Source organism: Hyaena hyaena, unplaced genomic scaffold (genome assembly GCF_003009895.1).
Source record: "Hyaena hyaena isolate Hyena2069 unplaced genomic scaffold, ASM300989v1 scaffold_77, whole genome shotgun sequence".
In the NCBI taxonomy this organism is placed as follows: Eukaryota; Metazoa; Chordata; class Mammalia; order Carnivora; family Hyaenidae; genus Hyaena; species Hyaena hyaena.
In genome coordinates, this window is record NW_024080708.1 from 1,351,083 (window position 1) to 1,377,325 (window position 26,243).

The 26,243-nt window shown below is 38.6% G+C and overlaps 1 protein-coding gene across 1 annotated transcript in view; it reads left to right on the plus strand.

Annotated features, from left to right (window-relative positions):
• GUCY2F (guanylate cyclase 2F, retinal) overlaps positions 1-26,243 on the plus strand; it is a 90,534-nt gene that overhangs the window by 33,820 nt on the left and 30,471 nt on the right. Inside the window, exons 6-7 of the mRNA XM_039233529.1 lie at positions 3,787-3,918; positions 10,760-10,849. Coding sequence (XP_039089460.1) covers positions 3,787-3,918; positions 10,760-10,849 — 222 coding nt within the window. The remainder of the gene's footprint in view (positions 1-3,786; positions 3,919-10,759; positions 10,850-26,243) is intronic.

Sequence of the window (26,243 nt, forward strand, 5' to 3'; positions counted from 1 at the left end):
GCCCTTTATCCATTTTGAGTTTATTTTTGTGCATGGTGTGAGAAAATGATCTAGTTTCATTCTTTTGCATGTTGCTGTCCAGTTTTCCCAGCACCATCTGATAAAGAGGCTGTCTTTTTTCCACTGGTTACTCTTTCCTGCTCTGTCAAAGATTAGTTGGCCATACATTTGTGGGTCCACTTCTGAGTTCTCAATTCTGTTCCATTGGTCTATGTGTCTGTTTTTGTGCCAATATCATACTGTCTTGATGATAACATCTTTGTAGTAGAGGCTAAAGTCTGGGATGGTGATGCCTTCCGTTTTGGTTTTCTTCTTCAATATTACTTTGGCTATTCGGGGTCTTTTGTGGTTCCATACAAATTTTAGGATAGCTTGTTCTAGTTTTGAGAAGAATGCTGGTGCCATTTTGATTGGGATTGCATGGAATGTGTAGATTGCTTTGGGTAGTAATGACATTTTAACAATATTTATTCTTCCGATCCATGAGCGTGGAATGTTTTTCCATTTCTGTGTCTTCTTCAATTTCCTTCATAAGTTTTCTATAGTTTTCATCATACAGATCTCCTATATCTTTGGTTAGGTTCATTCCTAGGTATTTTATGTTTTTTTTGTTTGTTTGTTTTTTGTTTTGTTTTGTTTTTGTTTTGTTTTGTTTTTTGGTGCCCAGTCTATGTGGTCAAAATGAAGACATTCGTTTTCGTGAATTCTAGTATAGCGGTAGCAGGATGTAAGGAGAGAAGGGGAACACAGCAGATTGTCCCCGTTTGCTATTCACTTTTGCTAAAGGAGTGTATCAGATAGGAAAATTAATTCTTTCTGTGACCAGACTAATTTGCCTAAATGTGACACTGAAGTGTGTGCTCTAACTAGTTGGCTGTGCAGTTGGCATCTGATGAAACATTCAGCTGTTTAACTTCTCACTTACAACCCTCTTACTTGTTCAAATCATCCACTTTTTTTGTAAGGTTGATATCATGTTCCTGGAAATGTATTGCTGAACGCCAACATTATCACTATGGCTGAAAGCCACATTCCATCCTCATGCCATAAAAATGCATTGAAGTTAATGTTTATTTTTGAAGCCACCAGAGGACCCTGGAAGTAATGCACTCGAATTTGTCTGGATGTGCCATACTCAATATACCTTGTATGAAATTTCCCACCTTAATTAGAAAGTGTAGATGCCGAAGTGCCAGCTCTAAAGTAATCCCAAATGATAACCTCATGGTAAGGAAACAAGTTTCAATTCTCTGACAAAATATCTTATCCAGAAATGGGTAATCAGTAGTAAAAATAGACAATTAGAAGTCATTGTTCAAATGTAGCCAAATGTACCAAAGTTATGGTAAAAAACAACAAACCTATTTTTAAAAGTCCTCTTTTTGTGATGGTATTCATGTCAGAATGACAGTTCATGTCAATTGCCTTGATGTTTTGGCTCTCAAATATCAGAACAACAAACACAGATCAATTTTGGGGTGAATTAGCTTCCTCTTTGTATAGGCCTTTCAATAGTCCAGCAAAGTCTATAAAACCTCCACCTGTGCTTTCTCTCTTTCCTACTGAGACAAAATGTATTTGGGTTTCATGCTGGTTCTCACAAAATCACCATAATTAACAAAATAGTGATATCTCCAGATGAACAAAATGCCTAAGTTTTAAAAATCTTGTTCATGATGATAGATCTTTTCTTTCTACTTTTGCATAAATTTTGACATAATGAGAGTAAAAAAAACCAATCATCACCCCTTTTCACCATATGAGTGAGAAAAATGAATAGCAACAGGGATTGATAGCCTCATTGGGAATGCTTCTTTTTTTTAAAGAGTCTCTTTTTAAAAAAAAAAAAAAGTTTTATTTATTTACTTTAAGAGAGAGAAAGCACAAGTGGAGGAGGGCAGAGAAAAAGAGGGAGAGACAAAGAATCTCAAGCAGGCTCTGCACTAACAGTGCAGAGCCTGATGAGGGGTTCGAACCTAGGATCCAAGAGATCATGACCTGAGCTGAAGTCGGATACTTGACCAACTGAGCCACCCAGGCACCCCGGGAATGCTTCTTTTATTTTACACTATTTTGGTCCAGGTGGAAATGGATGGCATTATCCTAGAACACAGCTCTTGGCCTCTAGATCCCTTTTGGCATTTGGCTTGTATTAGAGTTCTGATGGGAAAAGGTAGGGGAAGCATACATTTTCCTTAATTGCTGTGTAGTCACAAACTTGCAGCTGGCTGTGTCTAATCAGTCAAGAAGCCAAGCCAAGAATTCCATCCAAATGGAATGTCTGAAAGTGTAAACTCTTGGTGAATATAAAATTAATTCAGTCTAGAAAAATTGGCAGGTCAGTAGAAGTCAGGTCAGGAAAGGAAGTTTTTAGAAGAAAGTAAAGCTGAAGCCCAAATGTATGTGGATTTTGGCAGATGCTCTTGCTTTCTCCTTTGCCCCTTCATGTGGAGGTCTATGTCTCAATATACAGATCTAGGTTCTCCTGCTGAGATATGAAAATAAAGAATGAAAGAGAAGTAGATTTCTCCCTGGCCTTGCTCTGTTGAGGAGAGTTCAGGTTTATGCAAAGGTTATGTGAAGAGTCAAGTTTTACATCTCGTCTGAATCACGGGCTGTTGGGATTTCAACACATTACGAGCTGGGTATAGTTTTCTATTACCTTGGACCTTTGTGAAGTCCCATCTTGATAGAACGAACTTAAACCAGGGCTAAATCAACCAGCGATCTTCAGTTTATCAAAGACCATTAGGAGCAGAGTATGTGAAAATACTTAAGATTTATTTGTATTGGCAAGCAAGAGTGAAACGAAGCACAATGTGTTAGAAAAAACATGAGATCAGGAATTATAACATCCACATTCTTCTTCCAGTCCCTACATCCCTCACTAGGTCTCTGTTTTCTTGTAGAATGATGGCGTTAGAATTGGGGGTGGGGTCTAGCCTAGACAATACCAAATGTAACTGCTAGTTCTGAATTGCTGTCATTCTAAAAAAGGCACATTTGGACACATGGAAAAGAAGAGGAGGAACCTGTTGATTTACTATTTCTTCATGTGAAATAAGTCTGCTGGTTTAGATGAAGACAAAGATGTTCAATTTTAAAGGTTAACACAGATTGCAGATAACTCTTCCTCATGTCATTCAACTGTGCACTTCCTAGTCCTCTCTTACCAGACTTATGTGGACAAGTTAACAAATCAAGAAATAAGGAATCTGGCCTCTTTAAGCATCAGACTCATAAATCATGGGCAGATGATCTACTCACTCTCTACCATCTTATTGCCTTCTGGGATACCTTCTGCCATTAATCTTGCCTGCACAAAGAAGGATGCCACTCAAGATGGTATGACAAAAAGAGCCAGGCCTGAGAGCCAGAAGGGTGGGATTATGTCCTAGTTCTGCTATTGATTTTTTTCAAAATGTGAGACGTTTATCTTCCTCTTATTTTTGTCTGTAAAATGATGGTCCCAGATTAAATTATGTCTGCCATTCTTTCTTGCTCCCTAAATCTATGATTCTAATCCTGTCTAGGATATGGAAGTACCTGTCAACATTTACCTTTCTTTTGTGATTTATGGAGGCAAACATGGTAGCAATCCTAGCCGAAAAAAAATTTGTGTGGGGGATAGGTGAAATTATTCTCATGTTTACAGAGTTCAACTCATATAGATACTTTCTGAGGAATAAAAAAGAAAAGGAAATGCTAGATAAGCACAGTATCTATATCATAGCTCAAAGTTTTGTCTTAAATGATATAACCTTTTTTTCCCTATTCCTTTCACAGAGAGGAAGTCGTGCCAGTGTAAGCTTCCAGATCACCTCCGAAGTCCAAAGTGGAAGGTCCCCAAGGCTCTCCTTTTCTTCAGGGAGTCTAACTCCAGCTACCTATGAAAACTCCAACATAGCAATTTATGAGGTAAATATCCAAGAGCCATTTAATCTGCTGCCTTCTTGGGTTTTAAAATGAGACAGTGATTTACGACTTAGTCTTTGGGTGAAAATATTGAGGCTTTTGGTAAGTCTTTCCAGTGTTTGGTTTGTTATCCACTTTATGGACTTGTTTGGATGACATTGTTTTGGAAAATGATTTTCCTCAGCAACTAATCTAGTTACTTATATAATTTCATTGATATTTTGACTCCATCTATTTACTGTGCACGTGAAAAAATGTTGGTGGTTCAAATACTTAACCATGTCACTCATTCTAGAAGATATGGTTGTAAAAATATAAGGAACAACTTCCTTAGTCAATGGTTTGCAATGGAGTGTCTAAAACATGTTTGTGTAGAATTTTTGGAAAACCCTTCCCTTCAAATTCTTCATTGTTCTTCTAATGCCTGTTATCCTCAAATATTGCTGAAATCTTTTTAAAATTGTTTGTTTATTTATTTATTTTTCTCAGCCCATGCTGCCTTCTGGAGTAATAAGTTACCCTCTGGTGTGTGCAATAGAAATCTTTTTTGAAAATTTTCACTTAAGTTTCTGTCTTTCAAGCTTTAAGAGGCCATCCCTGACCCCTTGTTCTAAGATACTGGAATTTGGCAACCAGAACAAATCTTGCATCAGTTAGAGAGATGAACTGTTTCTTCTCAGCAGGAAAGAGTTAAGCAGGGGGTAAAAGGGAAACTAGTCCCTCCTAAGTGATGCTTTCCCAGTGTGATTTCTTGTTTTGTTTGAAGATACTCCCAAAAGCAGCAAACACTCTCAACCTCAATAGTAACTACAAAGAAAGTCCAAAACAGGACAGAATGAGTTTTAGATAGTTCAACATATTGAATTTTCCAAGTGAGTGCTCCCCTTCCATTGGCTAATTAATTGACAGAGGCTTAAGACACCAAGATTGGCATGATGTATATTTGCTCAGTGTCCCTGAGTACTTTGACTTAAATTTGTAGCATGAAACATCTGGATCTTGCCTTGAAGCTAATTTAATCAAAGAGGAGATTTGCTTCAGATGTAAGCTTGTGGTATTGGGGAATTGACAGCTCTACTCTCTCAAAGACCCAAACCAAGATAATTACATAGATTTTTAAATGTTTATTTATTTATTTTGGGGGGCATAGGCAAAGAGATTGAGAGGGAGAATCTCAAGTAGGCTCTGTGCTGTCAGTGCAGAGCCTGACACGGGGCTAGATCCCACAAACTGTGAGGCCATGACTTGAGCTGAAATCAAGAGTCGAATGCCTAACTGACTGAGCCATCCAGGTGCCCCTACATAGCTTTTGAATGTCAAATTCAGTGGGCTGATGGCTTTATGAAGGTATTGACACCTCTAAGATTCTAAAATAAAGCTCAGTAATTTAAAGTGGTCTTTAGATTTTTCATCTGTGAAATGAGATATTGAACTAAATTCTTAATCTTGGCTACTCATTAGAATTTCCATGTGAAACTGAAAAACATACCTGTGCCTAGGTTCCACCCTTAGTGACTGATTCTATGGGGTAAGCTCAGGCATTAGTATATTTTTATTTATTTTAACAAAAATTTAACGTTTATTTTTGAGAGAGAGACACACACACAGAGAGAGAGAGAGAGAGAGAGTATGAGCAGGGGAGGGACAGAGAGAGAGAAAGAGGGAAACACAGAATCCAAAGCAGGCTCCAGGCTCTGAGCTGTCAACACAGAGCCCTACACGGGACTCGAATTCACAAGCTGTGAGATCATGACCTGAGCTGAAGTTGGAAGCTTAACCAACTGAGCCACTCAAGCACCTCTGGCATTGGTATGTTTTTAAAGGTTCCCTGTGTGCAGCCAAGGCTGGAAATTGCTGGACTAAGAGATCCGTAAGGCCCTTCTGGCTCGGATATGCTATGATTCTCTGATTCTGTGGAAGAATTTATGTATTGAATTGTGATATGTTTTATTTGGTGGAGATGGAAGGTTATAGTGTAGAATTGAGAAAGGAAAAAATAAACATCCGGATATAACTGGCCTTTAAGAATCTGTCAGATATTTCCTCATTTTGGAAGTGAGGCACAGAGTTGAGTTAGTTCCCATAATGACTGTTGGTCGGTCAGATCATGAGTGTATCTGAATTGTATAGGCAAAAGGGGGCCTTTATCTGCACAAAAGGAGGGTGTTAGTGAGAATAATACCACGCCATGCAGTCAAGATTAGGCTGATGGCAGGATGCAAAGGAAGAGAGCGGAAGCTGGAAAAGTGCCTGGCAAAGGCTGAAGAGGCCTCTGGGAGGGAGTGTAAGTTAATTGAATCAACAGATGAAACAAAGAGGTTCAGTGTGCCTTCTGAAACGGTCCTCTATTAAGAGTGTTTTAAAGAAGATTCCTTATCTAGTTTCTATTTAAAATAAATCAGATTTTCATAAGAAAATTATTATTATTGGAAGATCTGCACGTTCCAGATAATGTGCTTGTGCTTGGAGTAGCAGACAACTAATAATAGCAAAGGACAGGCTTCTCTAGGATGTGCCATAAAATTATGAGACACTGACAAAAATTCTCACTAAGATTATGTGCAGAGATGCATAACCTAAGGAACTGCACCAGAAAATCAGCCCTTATTTCACAGATCTTCTTTGAGGTAGAGGAAAGCCAGATGAGCAGCCTGCTGGGGAGAGAGAACGTGAGCCACAGATACAGTGGGCACATGTCATGATCCTCTCTAGTAGCCCTAGTCTTGGGGAGAGGGGCGAGGCAGGCATTAATGCAACCTTGATACACTAGGCGAGAAACTACTGAACTTATCCTCCCCCTTCATCTCTGTTCCTTCTGCCTCTCAGCGTCTCCCTGTGTTTTCCTCCTCGTCTCATTTCTGTCTCTCCATTGCATGCCCTCCCCATATATCTTTCTTTCCCAGAGCCTCTTTTATTCTATTTTCCCACCTTCTTTTCTTTTAAAAGTTTGTTCATTTTGAGAGAGAGAGAGAGAGAGAGAGAGTGAGAGAGAGAGAGATCCAGGGAGAGGCAGAGAGAGAGAATCTCCGCACTGTCAGCACAGAGCTCCAGAGCTCCAGGTGGGGCTTGAACCCACAAACTGTGAGATCATGACCTCAGCTGAAATCAAGAGCTGGATGTCGAACCAACTGAGCCACCCAGGCACCCCTTCCACCTTCTTCTATATTGCTTATAACTCTCTCCAAACCTGTCTCCTTTCCACCAACCATTTCTCTCATCACAGAATTGTCCAGCTCTTTCAATAAGAAAACTGGGGCTCAGTTTGATTAAGTGACTGCCCTAAGGCTGCCCTTGAATTTGAGGTAGAGCCAGGTCTAGGACCTCATTCTTTTTAAAATATTTTTTTTAAATTTTTTAACCTTTATTCATTTTTGAGAGACACAGAGAGACAGAGTGTGAGCAGGGGAGAGGCAGAGAGAAAGGGAGACGCAGAATCTGAAACAGGTTCCAAGCTCCAGCTATCAGCTCAGAGCCTGATGCCAGGTTCAAACCCATGAACTCTGAGATCATGACTTGAGCCAAAGACAGATACTTGCTTAACCTACTGAGCCACACAGGTGCCCCAGGACCTTGTTCTCTTGATGCTTAGTTAATGCTGCATGGCCTTAGTGCAAAATTGATGGAGTTTAAATTACTTCTAAAAACTTTAGTGGGTAGAGTTTTATGTTTCTTCTTCTTAATTAAAAAGTGAATGATGAATTAACTATTTTATCATTCTTTCTCTTAAAAGAAAAAACAAAACAAATAGTGCTTGTGTGGTGAAGATAAAACCTGCCCATTTTCTTCCTTTTCCTCATTATTCATTAAGTAGGACACACACAGACTCAATAAAAATTTTCTTAAAAACTTTGTGAGAATTATTTAAATTGTAAAACAAACACACACAAATCCCCCAAACCAAAGAAAGCCCATGAGAGAAAAAAGCAATCAAGTGGAAAGTGGAAGACCTTGGTTCTGTTACTACCTAGTCTTCTGACCTTGGGCAAGTCATTTAACCTTTTCGTACTTCGGTTGCTTTATCAAATTATGGAGGGATTAGTATAGGGATACCCAAGACCCTTTCCAGCTCTCACATTTGGTGATTTGGCTGGGAAAAAAGCTCTACTTAACTCTCTCTAAAAGTTAGTAAGTCAGAGAGAAAGCTAACCCACATCTATAATATAGCTGACTCCAGGAAGAAGGTATCAGGTACTGGGTATAGGCAGAGTCAGGGCTGCCAGTACTGACGTTCAGGTTTTGCACTGCACAAGGGCACCACATCTAAGAGGGTGCTATTCACATTACAGATGTATACTAATTTACATGAGAGTGGTGCAAGAATAGGCAAAGAAGTTCTGTTCTCCCAGCCTAGTTCTGGAACGAGATGGGCGGGGAGTGGGAACTTCTTATATCTACATGTACACTAGCACACTTGACTATGAACATACATAATCACTGGTAAACATATGTGCATCTGATTATATGCTAGCTTAACGATTCCCCAGGAGTTTCTTCAGGTTACTCCTGTCTCCTGCCCAATAGCCTTGGAAATCCAATTTCAGCTTCTCACCTCCTCCCCTATAGCTTGACTCCAGACCTGACAAAGAGTCTCCAAGGTTTGGTGGTATGCAGAGTATCTATGCTGCTAGTGGAATGTGGTCCCTGGTATCTGGAGGATGTATGAGTAAATGAGAGTGTGGCGCGTGCTTGTACGTATACAGCCAGGGCTCCTGCCCAATATCACAGGGCTGCCACAGGCTGTAAAAGAATATTCTCATGTATCTATTTGTTTTTACTTGAGGGAAAGCACCCTTTCTTTTTTTTAATGTTTCTTTTTATTTTTGAGAGAGAGCATGAACGGGGGAGGGGCAGAGAGAGAGGGAGACACAGAATCTGAAGCAGGCTCTGAGCTAAGCAGGCTCCAGGTTCAGAGCTGTCAGCACAGAGCACGACACAGGGCTTGAACGTGTCGCTCGAACGTGTCGGTTAAGATGGACGCTTAACCGACTGGGCCACCCAGGTGCCCCGAAAGCACCTTTTCTAAATAGCACAGAGGTGCCATAACAGCTAGTAGTGACCATGAGTCGAGAATATAGTTGCAAAGATGCTGGGAAGCTTCATTGTCCACTGGTATATCCCACACATTTGCTGATTTTGTGAATTCCCAGTTAGAATTTTTTTCTTTCAGCTTAAACCTTGGCTTTGATCCCTCTAAAGGGCAAAGTCCTCTGAAGGCTAAAACTTTGAGCTCGTGTCTGGCCCTCATGACTTCTGTGATTAAGTAAGTAAGTATGGGGGTGCCTGAGTGGCTTGGTCAGTTAAGCAGCCTTCAGCTCAGGTCATGATCTCAGAGTTCGTGAATTTGAGCCCTGTGTCGGGCTCTGCACTGGTGGTATGGAGGCTGCTTGGGATTTTTTCTCTCTGCCTGCCTTTCCCCTGCTTGTGCTTTCTCTCTCTCTCTGTCAAAATAAATAAACTTTAAGTAAGTAAGTGTGGGGTGGAGCCTGAGCATTGGCCTTTCTAACCCTTTCCAGATGATCATGAGACAGCTGGTCTGGGACCGCACTCACGGAATTTCTGAGCAAGAGTCTAGGAAGGCTGTGTTTTGTGCTCGACCAGTCCGCTATAGACAGGCACTGACCCTGGACTACCTTGCTGGACTCTGTGGGCGCTGACCCTGGCTGGCACAGTTTTGTTCAGTGGCTGAAGGCCTCTAGTTAAAGGGTATCAACCTCCTTGGCTAAAAGATGCCCTGTATGTAACATAAAATGCAGGCTAGTAACTCAGATACCTGCAGCTCCCATTATTAGCCTTTGCCTCTGGCAGGTCTCCAGATGCAGTGCCACAGCTGGATATATTCCTTAATAAGAGAGTGGCTCTCTTATTCTTGGAATTTGACTGCACGGAGCTCTCTGCTTTATTATCTCTACTCAATGACAAATTGGTGCAGCCCAAAATGGAATCTCTAGGCTATGGGTAATAGATGTGAAAGCACTTCAAAGAGTAAAGAGCACTGTGCAAATGTAAGGCATTATTATTATTATTATGGAGAAAAGGGGATCTATATTTGTATTGCTTTTTCAAAAAAATTGGGTCAGACAGGAACTAAATAAGGCTTGATGACATATGAATCTTTGAGGCTATGCATGTAGAAGAAAATCATCTATCAGGATCTGGGGTTAAAGTGAAAACAATACATAATGTTTGTTTTTTGACTTGATGGCAGCTTTAGAAATAGCTGCTTTGTACTTCAAAAGTCAGAAGGACTTCTGGAAGAGTCTAGATTACTCCTATTACCACGATGGTACATGTGTGCATCCAAATAAGAAATGTTTAATGTACATTTAAGCCAACTAGTTTATGATTGAAGCATGAGAGGCCCCCCAAAATGGCCTGTTCCGCAAGAGAAAAATGGATCAAGGTAAATGTAGAGAACATTGACGTTCGCCTGCCCTACATCTCCCACCACAGATGCCTCAAGGCAGTAAAAATCGCAACCACCAACCATCACCATTAATCGCAGGGAACTTGATGCCACCATCACTTAGCTATGACTAAGAAAAATGTCCTAGTGCTTCCTGCAGTTATTGAAAGGAGGCATCATGGAGAGGTATCATTGCTTTTCTGGGGTCTGAATACCTGCAGTAGTTTCCCTGTCTTTAGTTAGTTGGAGCTTTTACCTTTAACTTCACATGGCCTCATTTTTAGCTCAAACACAGAATGTCCATGTGGTGGAGGGTAATGGGGGAGGAACAAAGCCTGTTTGAGTTGAAGGTCGGATTAAAAACCCTGCATATGGAAGGGCCATTGCTCTGATGCTGTTGGCAACTAAGTCTTATCACCCCTCTCTTCCTTTCCTTTCTAGGGTGATTGGGTGTGGCTGAAGAAGGTCCCCTCTGGAGGTTTTGGAGACATGAAGTCCGTCAAAGCACGTGCAAGTAATATGTTTGAAATGGTATGAGAAACCCTTGTTTACATAACATACATACATTCCCACTCAAACCTATCCTTTCTTCAGAGCAACGAACACCACTGTTAGGAAGGCCTCTTAACAAATCAGTGCAGGGAAACTGCAGGATTGCTACTGGCTTGATATGACTGGGTGATGCTGTGAAGGAAGAATGTATGGGCCCTGAAGTCAAAGGAACATGAAGGATTCAATTCCCAGCTCTACCACTTAAGAGCTGTTTTAACTTGGGCAAGTCACCTATATCCCTGGGCCTTATTTTCCTTGTTTGTAAACAAATGTATATTAAAATTTACTTCTCAGGGTTGGTGTGAGGATTAAAAGAGAGAATACACATAAAGCGTCTTGCACATTTCCTGACATATAGCTTCTTTGTAAGATAGTAACTATTATGATTAAGTAGACATCCCACAATTATTCAAAATCTTCAGTTGCCAGGCCTGGAAAAGTCATTTTGTGATTATTACTTGCATAAGAAAAGTGGTTTCCCCAGCCCCACTAGTTATGTGTAAAGAATCCTTGGATGGTTTCTTTAAGGAAGCAGTGCTTAGATACATCAGGGGTTATGATGATTCCTTCCAAACCTTTTTTTTTATTTTACTTGAGAGAGAGAGAGAAAGAGAGAGAGAGAGAAAGAGAGCGAGAGCAGGAGTGGAGGAGAAAGATAAAGAGAGAAATAGAGGGCAGGAGCAGAGTGGGGGTGGGGAGAGAGAGAGAGAGAGAGAGAGAATATCTCAACCAGGTTCCATGCTCAGCATAGAGCCCAACACGGGGCTCTATCTTATGACCATGGGATCATGACCTGAGCCAAAATCAAGAGTTCAACACTCAACCAACTGAGCCATCCTGGCGCCCAAGCTCCTCCCAAACCATTTAAAATCTTGGCCCCTCCTTGAACTGTGAGTCCATAAAAGATTTTCAGAGACTGTCTCTGGTTCCTTCAGACTCATGAGAGTGGGAGTTTTAGAAAGTAATTATAGATTTCCTCATATTTATGAAGCAGGCAAGTTCAAATCAATCCAAGAGGTATGAATGAGACACATCCAGAGTACTATACAAGTGAGAAAACAAAGAAAATGGGGAAATGGAAGATATGTGGCCCATGGTGGACAGGATGTACCCCAGGGGTCAGATGAGATATTATGGTTTGGTATTTCTCTTACATGTGGTTTTGATGCCTGGAGCTGAAGGTAAAATAATTAGAGATGAATCTAAAAGGGGGACCAAGTTCAGAGTTAAAATAGGAAATTCCACAATCATTTCATGATGCTAAACCGAGAGCTAGATTCAAAGTCTGGAGCCAAACAGGGCCAAACTTGGGGGAGCTGATTAACTAGAAATATAGAAACAAGAAGATAGGTATTGGCCCAAGGTAGAATGTGTCCATGATTTTTGGGTAATTTTTACTTTTGATATGATTTCAAAACTACAGAAAAGGTGGAAGAATAATTAAAAGAATTCCTGTATACCCTACCCAGATTAAGCAAGTGTTTACATTTTGCCTAATTGCTTTTCATTCTCTATTTATAAATTTATTGATATTATTTTTTCTGAACCATTCGAGAGTAAGGTGTAGACATCTGCCCTTTTATTTCTAAATACATCGGTGTGTATTTCCTTTAAAAAGGCATTCTTTGGGGCACCTGGGTGGCTCAGTCAGTTAAGCATCCGACTTCGGCTCAGGTCATGATCTCACAATCTATGGGTTCGAGCCCCATGTCGGGCTCTGTGCTGACAGCTCAGAGCCTGGGGCCTGCTTCGGATTCTGTGTCTCCCTCTTTCTCTGCCCCTCACCCTGCATGCTCTGTCTCTCTATATCTCTCAAAGATAAATAAAAAACGTTAAAAATTTTTAAAAATAAATAAAAAATAAAAAGGCATTCTTCTACATAACTATGGTATAATTATCAAAATTAGAAAATTGAGCATTGATACGATAATGTTATACAACTATTATTCATATTTTAATTTTATCAATGGTCATAAATACATTATAGCTAATTTCTCCCAGGCCAGTTTCCAATCCAGATTCACATACCGTGGGTAGTTGTCATGCCTCTTTAGTTACCTTTTTATCTGGAACAGTTTCTTAGCCTTCTTTGTTTTTTCTACACCTTGATATTTTTTAAAATTAATTAATTAATTAAAGATTTTATATTTTATTTTTGAGAGAGAGAGTGTGAGTGACTGAAGGAAAGAGAGAGAGGGAGAAAGAGAGAATCCAATGAGGTGCAGAGAGAGAGGGAGAGAGAGGGCAGAGCCCAGAGAAGTGCTCAAGCTCACCCGATGTGGGGCTCGAGGCTCACGAAATGTGAGATCCTGATCTGAGCCAAAGTCAGATGCTTAACCAACTGAGCCACCCAGGTGCCCCTTCACCTTGATATTTTTTGAAGATTTCAGGTCAGTTACTTGATAGATGGCCCCTCAATTTGGGTTTATCCCATGTTCCTCATGGTTCGATTTAGGTTATGGATCTTCAACCAGAAGACTATAGGAGCGATGCGTTGTCCTTTTCAAAGTGCTTTTTATTAGGAGACACACATTATCAATTGTCCCATTATTGGTGATATTAATTTTTATTACTTGTTTTAGGTGGTTTCAAAATCTACTAGATTTCTCTGCTATAGAGTTACTGGTCTTTTCCCCCATTGTGATTAATACATAATCTGTAAACAGATATTTTAAGGTTGTGTAGTTATCTTGTTTTTCATCAAACTTTTCCCACTAGTTTTCTGATTCCAGTGTTATTTCTATGTTTATTCATTGGTATTGTATTGTAAGAAAGAACCTTACCTTCTCTACCATTTATTTATTTATTCATATATTTATCTTAGTGTGCATTTATGGATTTTAATTGTATTCCTATCTATTATTTATCTAAAACCATGAGTTCATATTAAAACTGCCAATTATAATTGAATGCCACAGAGTTCATTTTGTCCTTTCCCCTTTACATTTTGTAATTCTTTAATAGTGAGAAACTGGCTCCTATTATTCTCATGACATCTTTTTATGTGTGCCCTTACTGACTTGTGTGGCTATGTCAGGTACAGATAGTAACTCAATTCTAGGGAGAAGGCCAGAGTTTTCCAGAATTTACCATGTGAAATGCCCTAATTCCTTTCTAGTGCTTCTATGGGGTAGGAGGTAGATCTTGCTGTACTATCACTGTGCATCCAACACTGCCTTGACTACTTATGTATCTCCATGATCTTAAAATGTTGGGACTGGATACCAAGAGCCAGACTGGAAAGCAGATCTTGGTGAGCCAGCTATAGAAAAGAGCCCTGTACAATGAGACAGGTATTCCTGAAAGGCAACATCTGGCATCAGCAGAGGGCCCCAATTTCTGCCGAAGTATGTGTAGGAAAATCAGGCCATATCTCCCAGGCTCATGTTCTTCCCTGTCATCTGCAACTGATTGGCATATTCCCTGTACCATCTAATACCCTGGCTACTTAGTAATCTCTCTCTCTCTCTCGAAAATAAATACAACTTTTTTGAAAGTTTTAAAACATTTCTTTCTCTTCAGAAGGTTCCTTGTGTCCTTCAGTAAATTTCTGCCACCCCCCTAAAAGAGGGAACCAGTGTAGGTATTTTTCCTATATTACATTAATTTTGCTTCTTCTATAACCTCATAGAAGTGGTATAATACAACATACCAACTGATATTAATCCACATTATTGTGTGTGTATAAATAGCTTGTTCTTCTCATTGATGAATAGTATTCAATTGTATGATTATAGCACAATTTAATTATGTATTTTCCTATTAGTGGGCATTTGGGCAGATTCCAATTTTGACTATTGTGAAAGTAGCTCCTATGAATATGCTTTTCACAAGTTTCTCTTTTTTTTACAAGTCTTTTTAGGAACACATTTTCATTTCTCTTTGTTAAACACCTAAGAGTGCAATTTCTATGTTAAGATATAGTATACAGTTCAGTTTATAAAGCACTATCAAACCTTTTCCCATTTTGATTTCCTGCATCCAAGTTGTGAGAGTTCCCTTTGCTCTACATCATCAGCAATATTTGTTATTGTCAGTCTTCATAGTTTTAGCCATTCTACTGGGTTTATAGGGGTATCTCATTGTTTTTTTAAAAAATTTATTTTATTAACTAATTTCTATGCTGAAGCTAGGGCTCAAGCTCATGACCCCGAGATCAAGAGTCATATGTTTTACCAACTGAGCCATCCAGGTTCCCTCTCATTGTTTTTTTTCCTAATTCTTATTTTTAATTATGATAAAAACATAACACAATGTACCATCTCTAAGTATACAGTTCAGTAGCGCTAAGTATGTTTAGATTATTTTGCACCAGATTGTCACAAATTTTTCATCTTGCAAATCTGAAACTCTGTATTCATTAAACAACTCCCCTTACCCACTCCCTCCAACTCCTTGTAATCACCATTCTATTTTCTGTCTCTGTGAATTTAGCTATCTCATGTAAGTGGAATTATACAGTCTTTGTCTTTTTGTGGCCAGCTTATTTCACACAGTATCATTTTGTTTTATTTTATTTAAAACATTTTTAATGTTTTATTTATTTCTGAGAGAGAGAGAGAGAGAGAGAGAGACAGCGTGAGCAGGGGAGGGTCAGAGAGAGAGGGAGTCACAGACTGAAACAGGCTGGCAGTCAGCACAGAGCCCAACGCGGGGCTCGAACCCACGAACTGTGAGATCATGACCTGAGCCAAAGTAGGATGCTTAACCAACTGAGCCACCCAGGCGCCCCTCACTTTGTTTTTAAAACAGATTTTTTATTCAGTTTAATTAGATGTTTTATTCAAAGAATTTTGACAGTTGCATATATCTGTGGCCACTCCCCAAAACAAAATATAGAGTGTGTCTGTCATCCTAGCAAGTTTCTTTGTTTCCCTTGTCAGTCATTGTCCCACCCCAGAGACAACCACTGTTCTGATATCTATCATCATAAATTACTAGTTTTTTCCTGTCCTTAGATTTCATAAAAATAGGATACTACAGCATGTACTATTATGTGTCTGGCTTTTCTCTCTCAACATAGTATTTTTAAGATTAATTCATGTTTTTTAATGTAACAGTAGTTCATTTTTTAAAATTGCTGAGTAGTATTTCATTTTATAAATATATCGCAATTTATCATTCTCCTGCTGATGAACATTTGGCTAGTTTCTAGATTTTTGTGTGTGTGTGTGTGTGTGTGTGTGTGTGTGTGTGTTTTGGTGTAATGCATAAGGCGACTATACTCTTTTTTAATTGTGAAAACACAAAATTACCATTTTAACTTTTTTTTAATACAAAGAATCAACTTTAGTTTCAGGTGTAGAATTTAGCGACTCATCACTGACTTAAACACCCAGTGCTCATTACAAGTGCCCTCCTTAACTATTTTTAAATACACAGTTCAGGTCTGTTAAGCATATTCACATTGTTGTGAAACAGATCAACACTTTTTAATCTTGCAAATCTGAAACTCTGTACCCATTAAGCAACAACTCTCTTTTTCCCTTACCCCCAAATCCTGCTGACCACCATTCTGTTTTCTGTTTCTATGAATCTGACTGCTGTAGATACCTTATGTAAGTGGAATCATATAGCATTTGTCTTTTTGTGACTGGCTTATTCCATGGAGCATAATGTCTTCGAGGTTCATCCTTGAAGTAATATGTGACTGGATTTCCTTCCTTCTTAGGGCTGAATAATACATCATTGTATGTCATTCACTCATTTCTTGGTGAACACTTTGTTTGCCTTCCCTTCTTGGCTATTGTGAATAGTGCTGCTATGAATATGGGTGTGCAAATATCTCCCTGAGACCCTGCTTTCAATTCTTTGGATATACATCCAGAAGCAGGATCACTGAATAATATAGTAGCTCTATTTTTAATTTTTTGAGGAATCTTCATACAATTTTCCATAGCCATTGCACCATTTAGTTACAATCCTACTAATTGTACACAAGGCTTCCAATTTCTTCCATTGCCTTGCCAAGGCTTGTTATTTTCTGGATTTTTTTTTTTTTTTGAGTAGCCACCTTAGTGGGTATGATATGATATATCATTGTTGTTTTGATTTGCGCTTCTTTGATGATTAGGGATATTGAACATCTTTTAAAAGGCAACTATAAATATTTTTATGTAAGTATTTTTGTGGACATATATTTTCATTCCTCTTGAGTAAATACTTAAGAATGGACTAACTGGGGGGCGCCTGGATGGCTCAGTCTGAAGAGCATGTGACTCTTGATCTCAGGATTGTGAGTGTGAGCCTCATGTTGGCAGTAGGGATCACTTAAGAAAATAAAACCTTAAAAAATAGACTAGATGAATTGTAGAGTAGATACAAATGTAACTTTATATGAAACATCCAAATAGTTCTTCTAATTGGTTATAATATTTTTCCTAGCAGAAACATATGGATGTTCCATTTGCTCTAAATTCTCAGCATATTCTGTCCTTTTGATATTTGCCTTTCTGGTGTGTGTAAAGGGGTATCTTATTGTGGTTTTAATTTGCATTTTGTTGGTGGCTAAACTTGTGAAACACCTTTCCATATGTTTATAATTTATTTGCGTATCTTCTCTTGTGAATTGCCCATTCAAATTTTTGCCATTTAATACAAAATTGGCATGTGGGGTGTTTTTTTTTTTTTGGTGTTTTAATTTTTGAATTGTAGACATTCTTAATGTATCTTGGATATAAATCTTTGGTCAGATATATGTTTTACACTATTTTTTCCAAGTCTGTGGCTTATTTATTTTCTTTTTTTAAAAAATAGTTTATTTTCAAGTTGGTTTCCCTATAACACCCAGTGCTCATCCCCACAAGTGCCCTCCTCCATGCCCATCACCCCCCTTCCCCTCCCTCCCACCCCCATCTGCCCTCAGTTTGTTCTCAGCATTCAAGAGTCTCTCATGGTTTGCCTACCTCCCTCTCCCCCACCATTTCCCCCCTTCTTCTCCCCCATGGTCCTCGGTTAAGTTCCTCCTAATCCTCCTATACGTGCAAACATATGGTATCTGTCCTTCTTTGCTTGACTTATTTCACTCAGCATAACACCCTCAAGGTCCATCCATGTTGCTACACATGGCCAGATTTCATTCTTTCTCATTGCCATGTAGTATTCCATGGTATAGATAAACCACATCTTCTTGATCCATTTGTCCGTTGATGGACACTTAGGCTCTTTCCATGTTTTGGCTATGGTTGAGAGTGCTGCTATGAACATTGGGGTACATGTGCCCCTATGCATCAACACTCTTGTATCCCTTGGGTAAATTCCTAGCAGCGCTATTGCTGGGTCATAGGGGAGTTTTATTGTTAATTTTTTGAGGAATCTCCACACTATTTTCCAGAGGGGCTGCACCAGTTTACATTCCCACCAACAGTGTAGGAGGGTGCCCGTTTCTCCATATCCTCACCAGCATCTAGAGTCCTCTGATTTGCAGGGAAATACAAACCAAAACCACACTGAGATACCACCCCACACCAGTCAGAGTGGCTAAAATGGCTTATTTATTTTCTTAGTGGCATCTCTGGATGAGCAAAATTTTTAATTTTGTTTTGTTTTTAAAATTTTTAATTTTGAAGAAGTTCAGTTTATTATTTTATTTTATTGTCCAGAAATCCTTGCTTATTCCAAGAGTCTAGATTTAGGACTATGACTCATCTTGAATTACTTTTTGTGTATGGACTGAGATAGTGATCAAGGTTCATTGTTTTCCATAGAGATATCCAGTGTTTTGTTAACATTGCTTTAAAAAAAACTTTCTTTTTTCCATTGAATTAGCTTTTCAATTTGGTAAAAATTAACTGACTCTATATGTGTAGGCATATTTTTGGATTCTCTACTCTGTTTCATTAACTAATTAATGTAGTCAACTTGTAATATCACACTGCTTAATTACCATAGCTCTAGAGCAAGTCCTGAAGTAAAGTGGTGTAAACTCCTCCAGCTTTTTCTTTTTCAAGATTGTTTGGATAGTGTAGTTCATTTTAATTTTCAATAAATCCTAGAGTCAGCTTCTATTAGTTAAGCAAAGCTTTCTGGAACTTTCAATAGGAACTGTATGAATTTATGAATCAACTTAGGGGTGATGGACATCTTAACAATATTGAATTTTCTAGTCCATTAATGTGGTATAGATCTTCATTTATTTACATGGGGTTTTCTTTAATTTTTCTCATCAGTGTTTTGATGCTTTCACACTGTATTGAGTAGAAATGATGAAGACAGACATCCTTGCCTTGCTCTTGGCCCGAGAGGAAAATGATTTAATGTTTTACTATTGGGTTTGATGTTACCTGAAGCTTTTTTCACACATGTCCCTTTTTCTGATTTTCTGTGAAATTTTTACTTAAATCATGAAAAGTTTTTAAAAATATATTCTCTGACTGCCTTTAAAAGTTTATCTTTAGATTTCAGGAGTTTGACTATGATGGGTCTAAGTACAGTTTTCTTTGTTTTTAATCTGTTTAGGGTTCACTGAGCTTCTTAGTTGTTTAAGTTGATTTTCAAATGGGAGGAATTTGAGTGTGATGTTCCTAGGTTGTTTGTATTTCTTCTGTTGGGGTTCAATGAGATTCTTGGATATTTAAATGGACATCTTTCTTATTATCAGATGTCTGTGTGTGTATATACAAATTACAAAGATGGACCACCTGACTGAGCAGAATCCGTGGAAATGAGACAAGTAATGGAAGGCGAAACTGCTTCAAACAAAATGAGAATGCAGTACTCAAATGTAATTGAATATTGCATACCTACCTCACATCTGCAAGATGCCTTTTCCTAGAATGCACTTGCTATTAGGTATTAAAGGACATCAGAGAACAAGGATTATTCCACCCCACCTACCTCACTCCTACAGACCACTACTGGAATATCTTAAAGATCTCCTAGGGGAGCAAAATGCCCTGTTGCCTTTTGTTTCTACCAAAGGCTTTTAAGTAGGACCTAATAAGTGGTCTTTGGTATAAATGAGCTGCTTAGCATTTTGTTGCTACTTGCCATTTGCTTTAGGGTGTAAGATAGTTAATGCTCTGACTCTTGATTTCCACTCAGGTCATGATCTCACAGTTCATGAGATCAAGCCCTGAATCAGGCTCCAGGTTGACAGTGCAGAGCCTGCTTGGGATTCTCTCTCTCCCCCCTCCTCCCCCACTCATGCTTGCTCTCTTGCATGCTGTCTCAAATAAATAAATAAATAAACATTTTTAAAAAGTAAAAAAAATAAAAAATAAAAAAATAAATGGACATCTTTCAACAAATTCAAGAAATTTGGGGCTACCATTTCTTTTTACTTTTCTTTTCCATTCTCTCTTGTATCCATCTGTATTATCACACAGATCCCTGAGACTTGATTCATTTTATTCCCAATCTTTTTTCCTCTGTTTTTCAGATTAGTGTATTTTTGATTGATCTCTCTTCAAGTTTATTGACTTTTCTGTCATCTCCTAAGGAAATCTAGTGAATTATTTATTTCAGTTGTTATATTTACCAGCTACAGAATTTCCATTTGATTCCTATTTATAGTTTCTGTTTCTCTGGTGATGTTCCCTATCTGTATGTTCATTTTGTATATGTTCTCTTTTAACCCCTCAACTATATTTGCAATATTTGCCTTAAAATTCTTTCCTGCTAGTTGCTACATCTCTATCATCTCAGGGTTGATTTCTAATGATTGCTTTTATTTTTTTTTGAGCATAGGTCACATTTCCCTGCTTCTTTGCATATCTAAGGCTTGTTGGTTGATTACTGAATATTCTGAGTGATACATTTTAGAAACTCTGGATTCTGTTATATAGCTCTGAAGAATAATTTTTTGTATTTGCAGGCAGTTATCTTGGCTAGACTAAATTTTCAACTTCTTCTCCCATGTGCTATGCAGTACCTAAAATCTCTGGTCCATACTTACAGGTTTAGTTGTTGCTTTATTATGAGGTCCCTGGGATTTTCCCTAAGCATGCAAAGATTAACATTCAGCCAAAGATTTGGGCAGATTTTTTAAAACTTGTAATTGAAGTAGAGTTGACATACAATATTATAATAATTTCAGGTGTACAACATAATGATCCACAATTATATACTTTATGAAATGCTCACAGTGATACATGTAGTTTTGAGGAAATTTTATATGTATATTTTGGGATTGAATTTGCTCTAAAGCGCATCACCTTCCAGGAATTCCCTAACTTTCTAGCTGTTCTGTTGGCTCCAAACTTTGCCTTCTGACACCTCAAACCTGCCAAGATGCAGTTTCTACCTTCAAGTCATGTGTAGTTTGAGGTGCACAAGATATCATCAAAAAACAAAGCAAAACAAAACAAACACAAACACAATTTTACCTATTTTAGTGTGTTTTTTAGGCTTTTTGCCTTCTGACATCTCAAACCTGCCAGGATGCAGTTTCTACCTTCAAGTCATGTGTAGTTTGAGGTGCACAAAACATCATCACAATCAAAGCAAAACAAAACAAACACAAACACAATTTTACCTATTTTAGTGTGTTTTCCAGGCTTAACTTTACCTCCATTTGTGGTTTTTGGTCACTCTCTACTGCCTTCATGGTTTAAAAAATACTGGTCCATGTTTTATGGGGTTTTTTGGTCTATGGATTATTTAAAGACATGTTCCACTGTCTTCTGTCTTCCTTTGTTGCTGTCTCTTCAAATATCTAGTAATTTTTTAATTATGTGGGTAGATATTTTATATAAAGACACTGTATCGGCTCCAGGTAATATGTTCTACCAATGAGGGTTTTCTCTTTTCATCTGTTAAACAGGTAGGGTGAGGGAGTAATCACATTAATCTAATCATAGACTGAGCTGAATTGAAAATATGTTGTAATTTTAATTAAACTCAGTACATCTCTAGTCCTGTTATGTTTCCCAAGCATGTGCCTTGAAAAGCCTGCAGAGCTCTCTATTCTACACTTTGAAAGATTGGTATGTTCAGACTATGCTTCATACCCTTTGATCTTTACTCTTTGGCTTCTACCCTCACCCTATGATGCTTCTACATTTGGCAAATATCTTGAGGAAACCATATATTACCAGCCATATATTTGTGGCAACTTTGTGTCTTAAATATTGGGAGAGTAAAGGAGATTTCAGTCCACCTTATAGAAGCTTCCTAGTCTTCTCTATAGCCTCCAAATTCAGAATATATACTATGTGTGCAGGGGAGCCAGCTCATATTTAGGTCTCCTGAAGATTATTGTCCTGCCAGTACTCTACAATGGCTGAAACTTTGCTGATTTTCTCTTTTTCCCAGCAAAACCCTTCTGCTAAGCTAAACCTGATCTTCAGCCTGTGCTAAGGCTTAGCAAATGTCCCCAGGGAAGAAGAAAATGGCTGGCATCAGTCTGCTTATCTCAGAAGGGCTCCTACTCCCTTAATTTTAGGTCTTTTTTTTTTTTTTTGCTTCTTCATATCCTCACTGTCTTTTAAAATATGACATTTTTGCAATTTATCTGGCTTTTTAATGTTGTGGTATCAGGAATGCTAGTAGCCATGACTTACTACATGCTACATGGTATAAAAGTCCCTCTAATTGCTATTACTATCAATAAAAATCTATTTAAAATGATGTTTTAGATCCTCCATGGCCTTTTCAGCCTTATCTCATACCATAATATTCCCTTGCCCTCTCTGTGTCAGCCACACTGGCTTTTTTTTTTTTCAGTCCTTGGATTGATATGCTCCTAGCACAGAGCTTTTTCACACATTATTCCAATCTCTGGAACACTTTTCTCTCTTATTTTGTCTGGTTAATTCCACTGATCTTTTAACTCCCAGCTCAGTTGTCACTTCCCAGAAACCCTCCCTCAACCTCTCTGATTGGTCAAAGCCCCAATTATGCATACTTACATTATGTATCTTCCCTTTATAGGACTTGTCAGAGTTACACATTTACATTTATTCATGTAATTATTTAATTAAGTGGTCAGGGATCATATAATATTTTGTTCACCATTTGTCACCAACCCTTAAGCTCACTGCCTAACATATAGCAAGGTACTCTACATGTTTGTTTGTTTTTTTTAATTAATAAAGTGTTACCAGCAGGAAACATAGCACCAGAAATCTTCTACTAATACCTGGTTAACACCCATTAACCTCTGGGTGGTAAAGAGTGAATAGGTTGATACAAAGGTAGGGGTCTTGAACAATAGCTCAAAACAAAACAAAATGAAATAGAAGAAACAGACATAAGCAACCACTTATTCCATGGAGGGAGAAAATCTTATTGCGAAAATAAGTAGCAATGGCTGATATATCAATGGCAGGCACTGATGTGGAGAATTAAATTTTCGTAAGAGTCTTACCACTAGTATGGTATTGCAGCTGCAGTGCAAGTAAGAATTATGCTGATGTTATGATGTCTCAGAAACATTTTCAACAGTTAAAGGCATCTTTAAGACCACTCAAGCTAATAATACTTGACTCAGGACCAGTTTCTGCAGATTGAATCCTTAAAGGTTTCATGTCAGGTGCAATACTAACAAATATCTTGGGAAACAGGACAATTGAACTCTTGAACATTTGGTGGTAACCACTTAGGAACATATTACTGAAAGGGTGAAGTACATGACTACCCAGGAAATGTTGAGATAACCACCTTGCTAAAAAAAGATGTCCCAAAGATTCTCTGCTTCTTGGGGTTGTCCAGAATATCAGGAGGACATGACTGCATGTAGGTATCTACCTGGTTCCTATGTGGACTCTTCTCTATTGGTTGTAGCTGAGGACATATGACTGCAAAGATTTAGGGAAAACCTAGGCCTGAACTTTTTCCATGCTAAGGTTACCAGTACAAGACAGGTGTTCTTTGTTGACTTCCTTCCAGTATAGGGATTCAGGGACCCATATCATAAGATATGACCATCTTATTGCTCTGTCATCTCCTAGGACACTGTCATCATCTGCATTCATCTGTACAAGTGAAAAATAACATGAAAGGCATATATTAACTTCTTAAAAGCCTTAGCCTAGAAATGGCACATGTCACTTCCTCTTACATTTCACTCCATAGAATTCAGACATATGGCTACACTTAGCTCCAGGGGAGACTATAAAATGTGGACTAGATGTTTTCCCAATAAGAAAAGGAAATTGATTTGTGTCGAATAGCTGGCAGACATAGCTACTTTGTATTCTGTCTTCCAAAAGAGGTTTAGAACCTATAGTTTTGGCTGTTTGCTCCAAAAGAGATGGTACAATAAAACCTTAATAGAAAGGGCCCATTTTGCTATGTGTGGGCTGAATTTTCATGTCTGTCTTAGCTGGTTTAAGCTGCATTTGTACTAAGTGACTTGTCATGGGTGCCAGGCTTCTATGCTTAAAAAGTAGCTTTATTTTTTTAATATAGTTTATTGGCAAGTTGGTTTCCATATAATACTCAGTGCTCATCCCAACATGTGCCCTCCTCCATGACCATCACCCATTTTCCTCTCTCCCCCACCTCCATCAACCCTCAGTTTGTTCTCATTATTTAAGAGTGTCTTATGGATTGCCTCCCTCCCTCTCCTCAACTATTTTTCCCCTTCCCCTCCCCTATGATCCTCTGGTAAGTTTCTCCTGCTCCACATATGAGTAAAAGCATATGGTATCTGTCTTTCTCAAAAAGCAGCTTTAATGATCAATAGTTGCCATTCCCACCAGGGATAATTTAACCTCAGTTTGGATCACCCTGTTGGAGAAGTTGGCTCATATTCTAAGCCAATGTACTCCCTCTCAATAAATGTCCCACTGTACTCTCAATGCTCAACATAGAATAATTTGTGATTTAATCATTCCCTTATTTCCCACATGAAATATATGTAGAATTTGTGAAATATATGTAGAATATATATTTGTTTGTATATCTGTGTAAACATATTTATAGGGTAAGTTTCTATTATTAATAATTTATTGATGGTCAAATTTATCAGCTACTTTTCTGTCTTCATATTCATCTGACTTCTCTAGTATTGATAGATAACATTTTCCTAAAACTCTTTCTGTCATTTGCCTCAGTTTCCTGAAACTCTTTCTGTGGTGCTCATAATAGTGTTCTAAACAGTTTTTTCTCCACTTCCCTGGCCTTATTTTTAAGTCTATGCAGCATGTTCTTCCTCTTTCCACTTTTTAAATGTTGATATTTTCCTGTTCTCTTTTTATTCTATAGGCTTTCCTTGGGTTATCTTATCTACTACTATTAATTTCATATACCATGCTTCACATGCTTACAGTTCCCAAGTTTATTTATCCAGCTCAGACTTCTTCTTCTTTCTTTTTTTTTTTTACAAATAGTTTATTGTCAAGTTGGTTTCCATATAACACCCAGTGCTCATCCCCACAAGTGATCCCCTCCATGCCCATCCCCCCCCACATCCATCAGTCCTCAGTTTTTGTCAGCATTCAAGAGTCTCTCATGGTTTGCCTCTCCCCCTTTCCCCCACCATTTCCTCCCTTCTTCTCCCCCATGGTCCTCCATTAAGTTCCTCCTAATCCTCCTATACGTGCAAACATACGATATTTGTCCTTCTCTGCCTGACTTATTTCGCTCAGCATAACACCCTCAAGGTCCATCCATGTTGCTACAAATGGCCAGATTTCATTGTTTCTCATTGCCATGTAGTATTCCATGGTATAGATAAACCACATCTTCTTGATCCATTCGTCCGTTGATGGACACTTAGGCTCTTTCCATGTTTTAGCTATTGTTGAGAGTGCTGCTATGAATTTTGGGGTACATGTGCTCCTATGCATCAGCATTTCTATATCCCTTGGGTAAATTCCTAACAGTGATCCAGCTCAGACTTCTTTCCTGACCTCCAAACCCTGAATATACAACTGTCTTTGGAATGAGTCTACCTTGATGTCCCACAGGCACTTCATTCTTAACATTTCCAAAACTGAATTAATCGGTCTTCCCCACCACCAAAATTTTGTTTTCCCATCTATTTTAGGTCAGATTCTCTGAAAGCTGATCCTAAGATGCAGATTCTTGTCCAAATGACTCGTTGAGAGAATGCTTCAAGAGAAAGGGAGTGAGGGAAGCAAAATAGGGCAGAAATAATAGCTCAGCAAGTATGTGATCTCAGCTGGAGACTAGCTTCAGTATGATCTCATGGGGAAATTGTGGGAGTGCAAGTTATACCATGAGCCCCACCTTGAGGCCAGGGAGTGGGACTTTTGTACCATCCCCAGGGAGTCAATAATTGGCTAAGGTCTGTGGGTGGGACCTAACCTTTAAGGTAATTTGGCTTCCATTTGGCTTGGGCTCTAGGACAATTTTCCTGAGAATGGAACAGCTGTGAGTTATGAGCCAACATTCACAGCAGCTGAGGGATGCACAGTAAAGGGGATATGGGTGGGATACCAACATATCCATTACTACACCATCCATG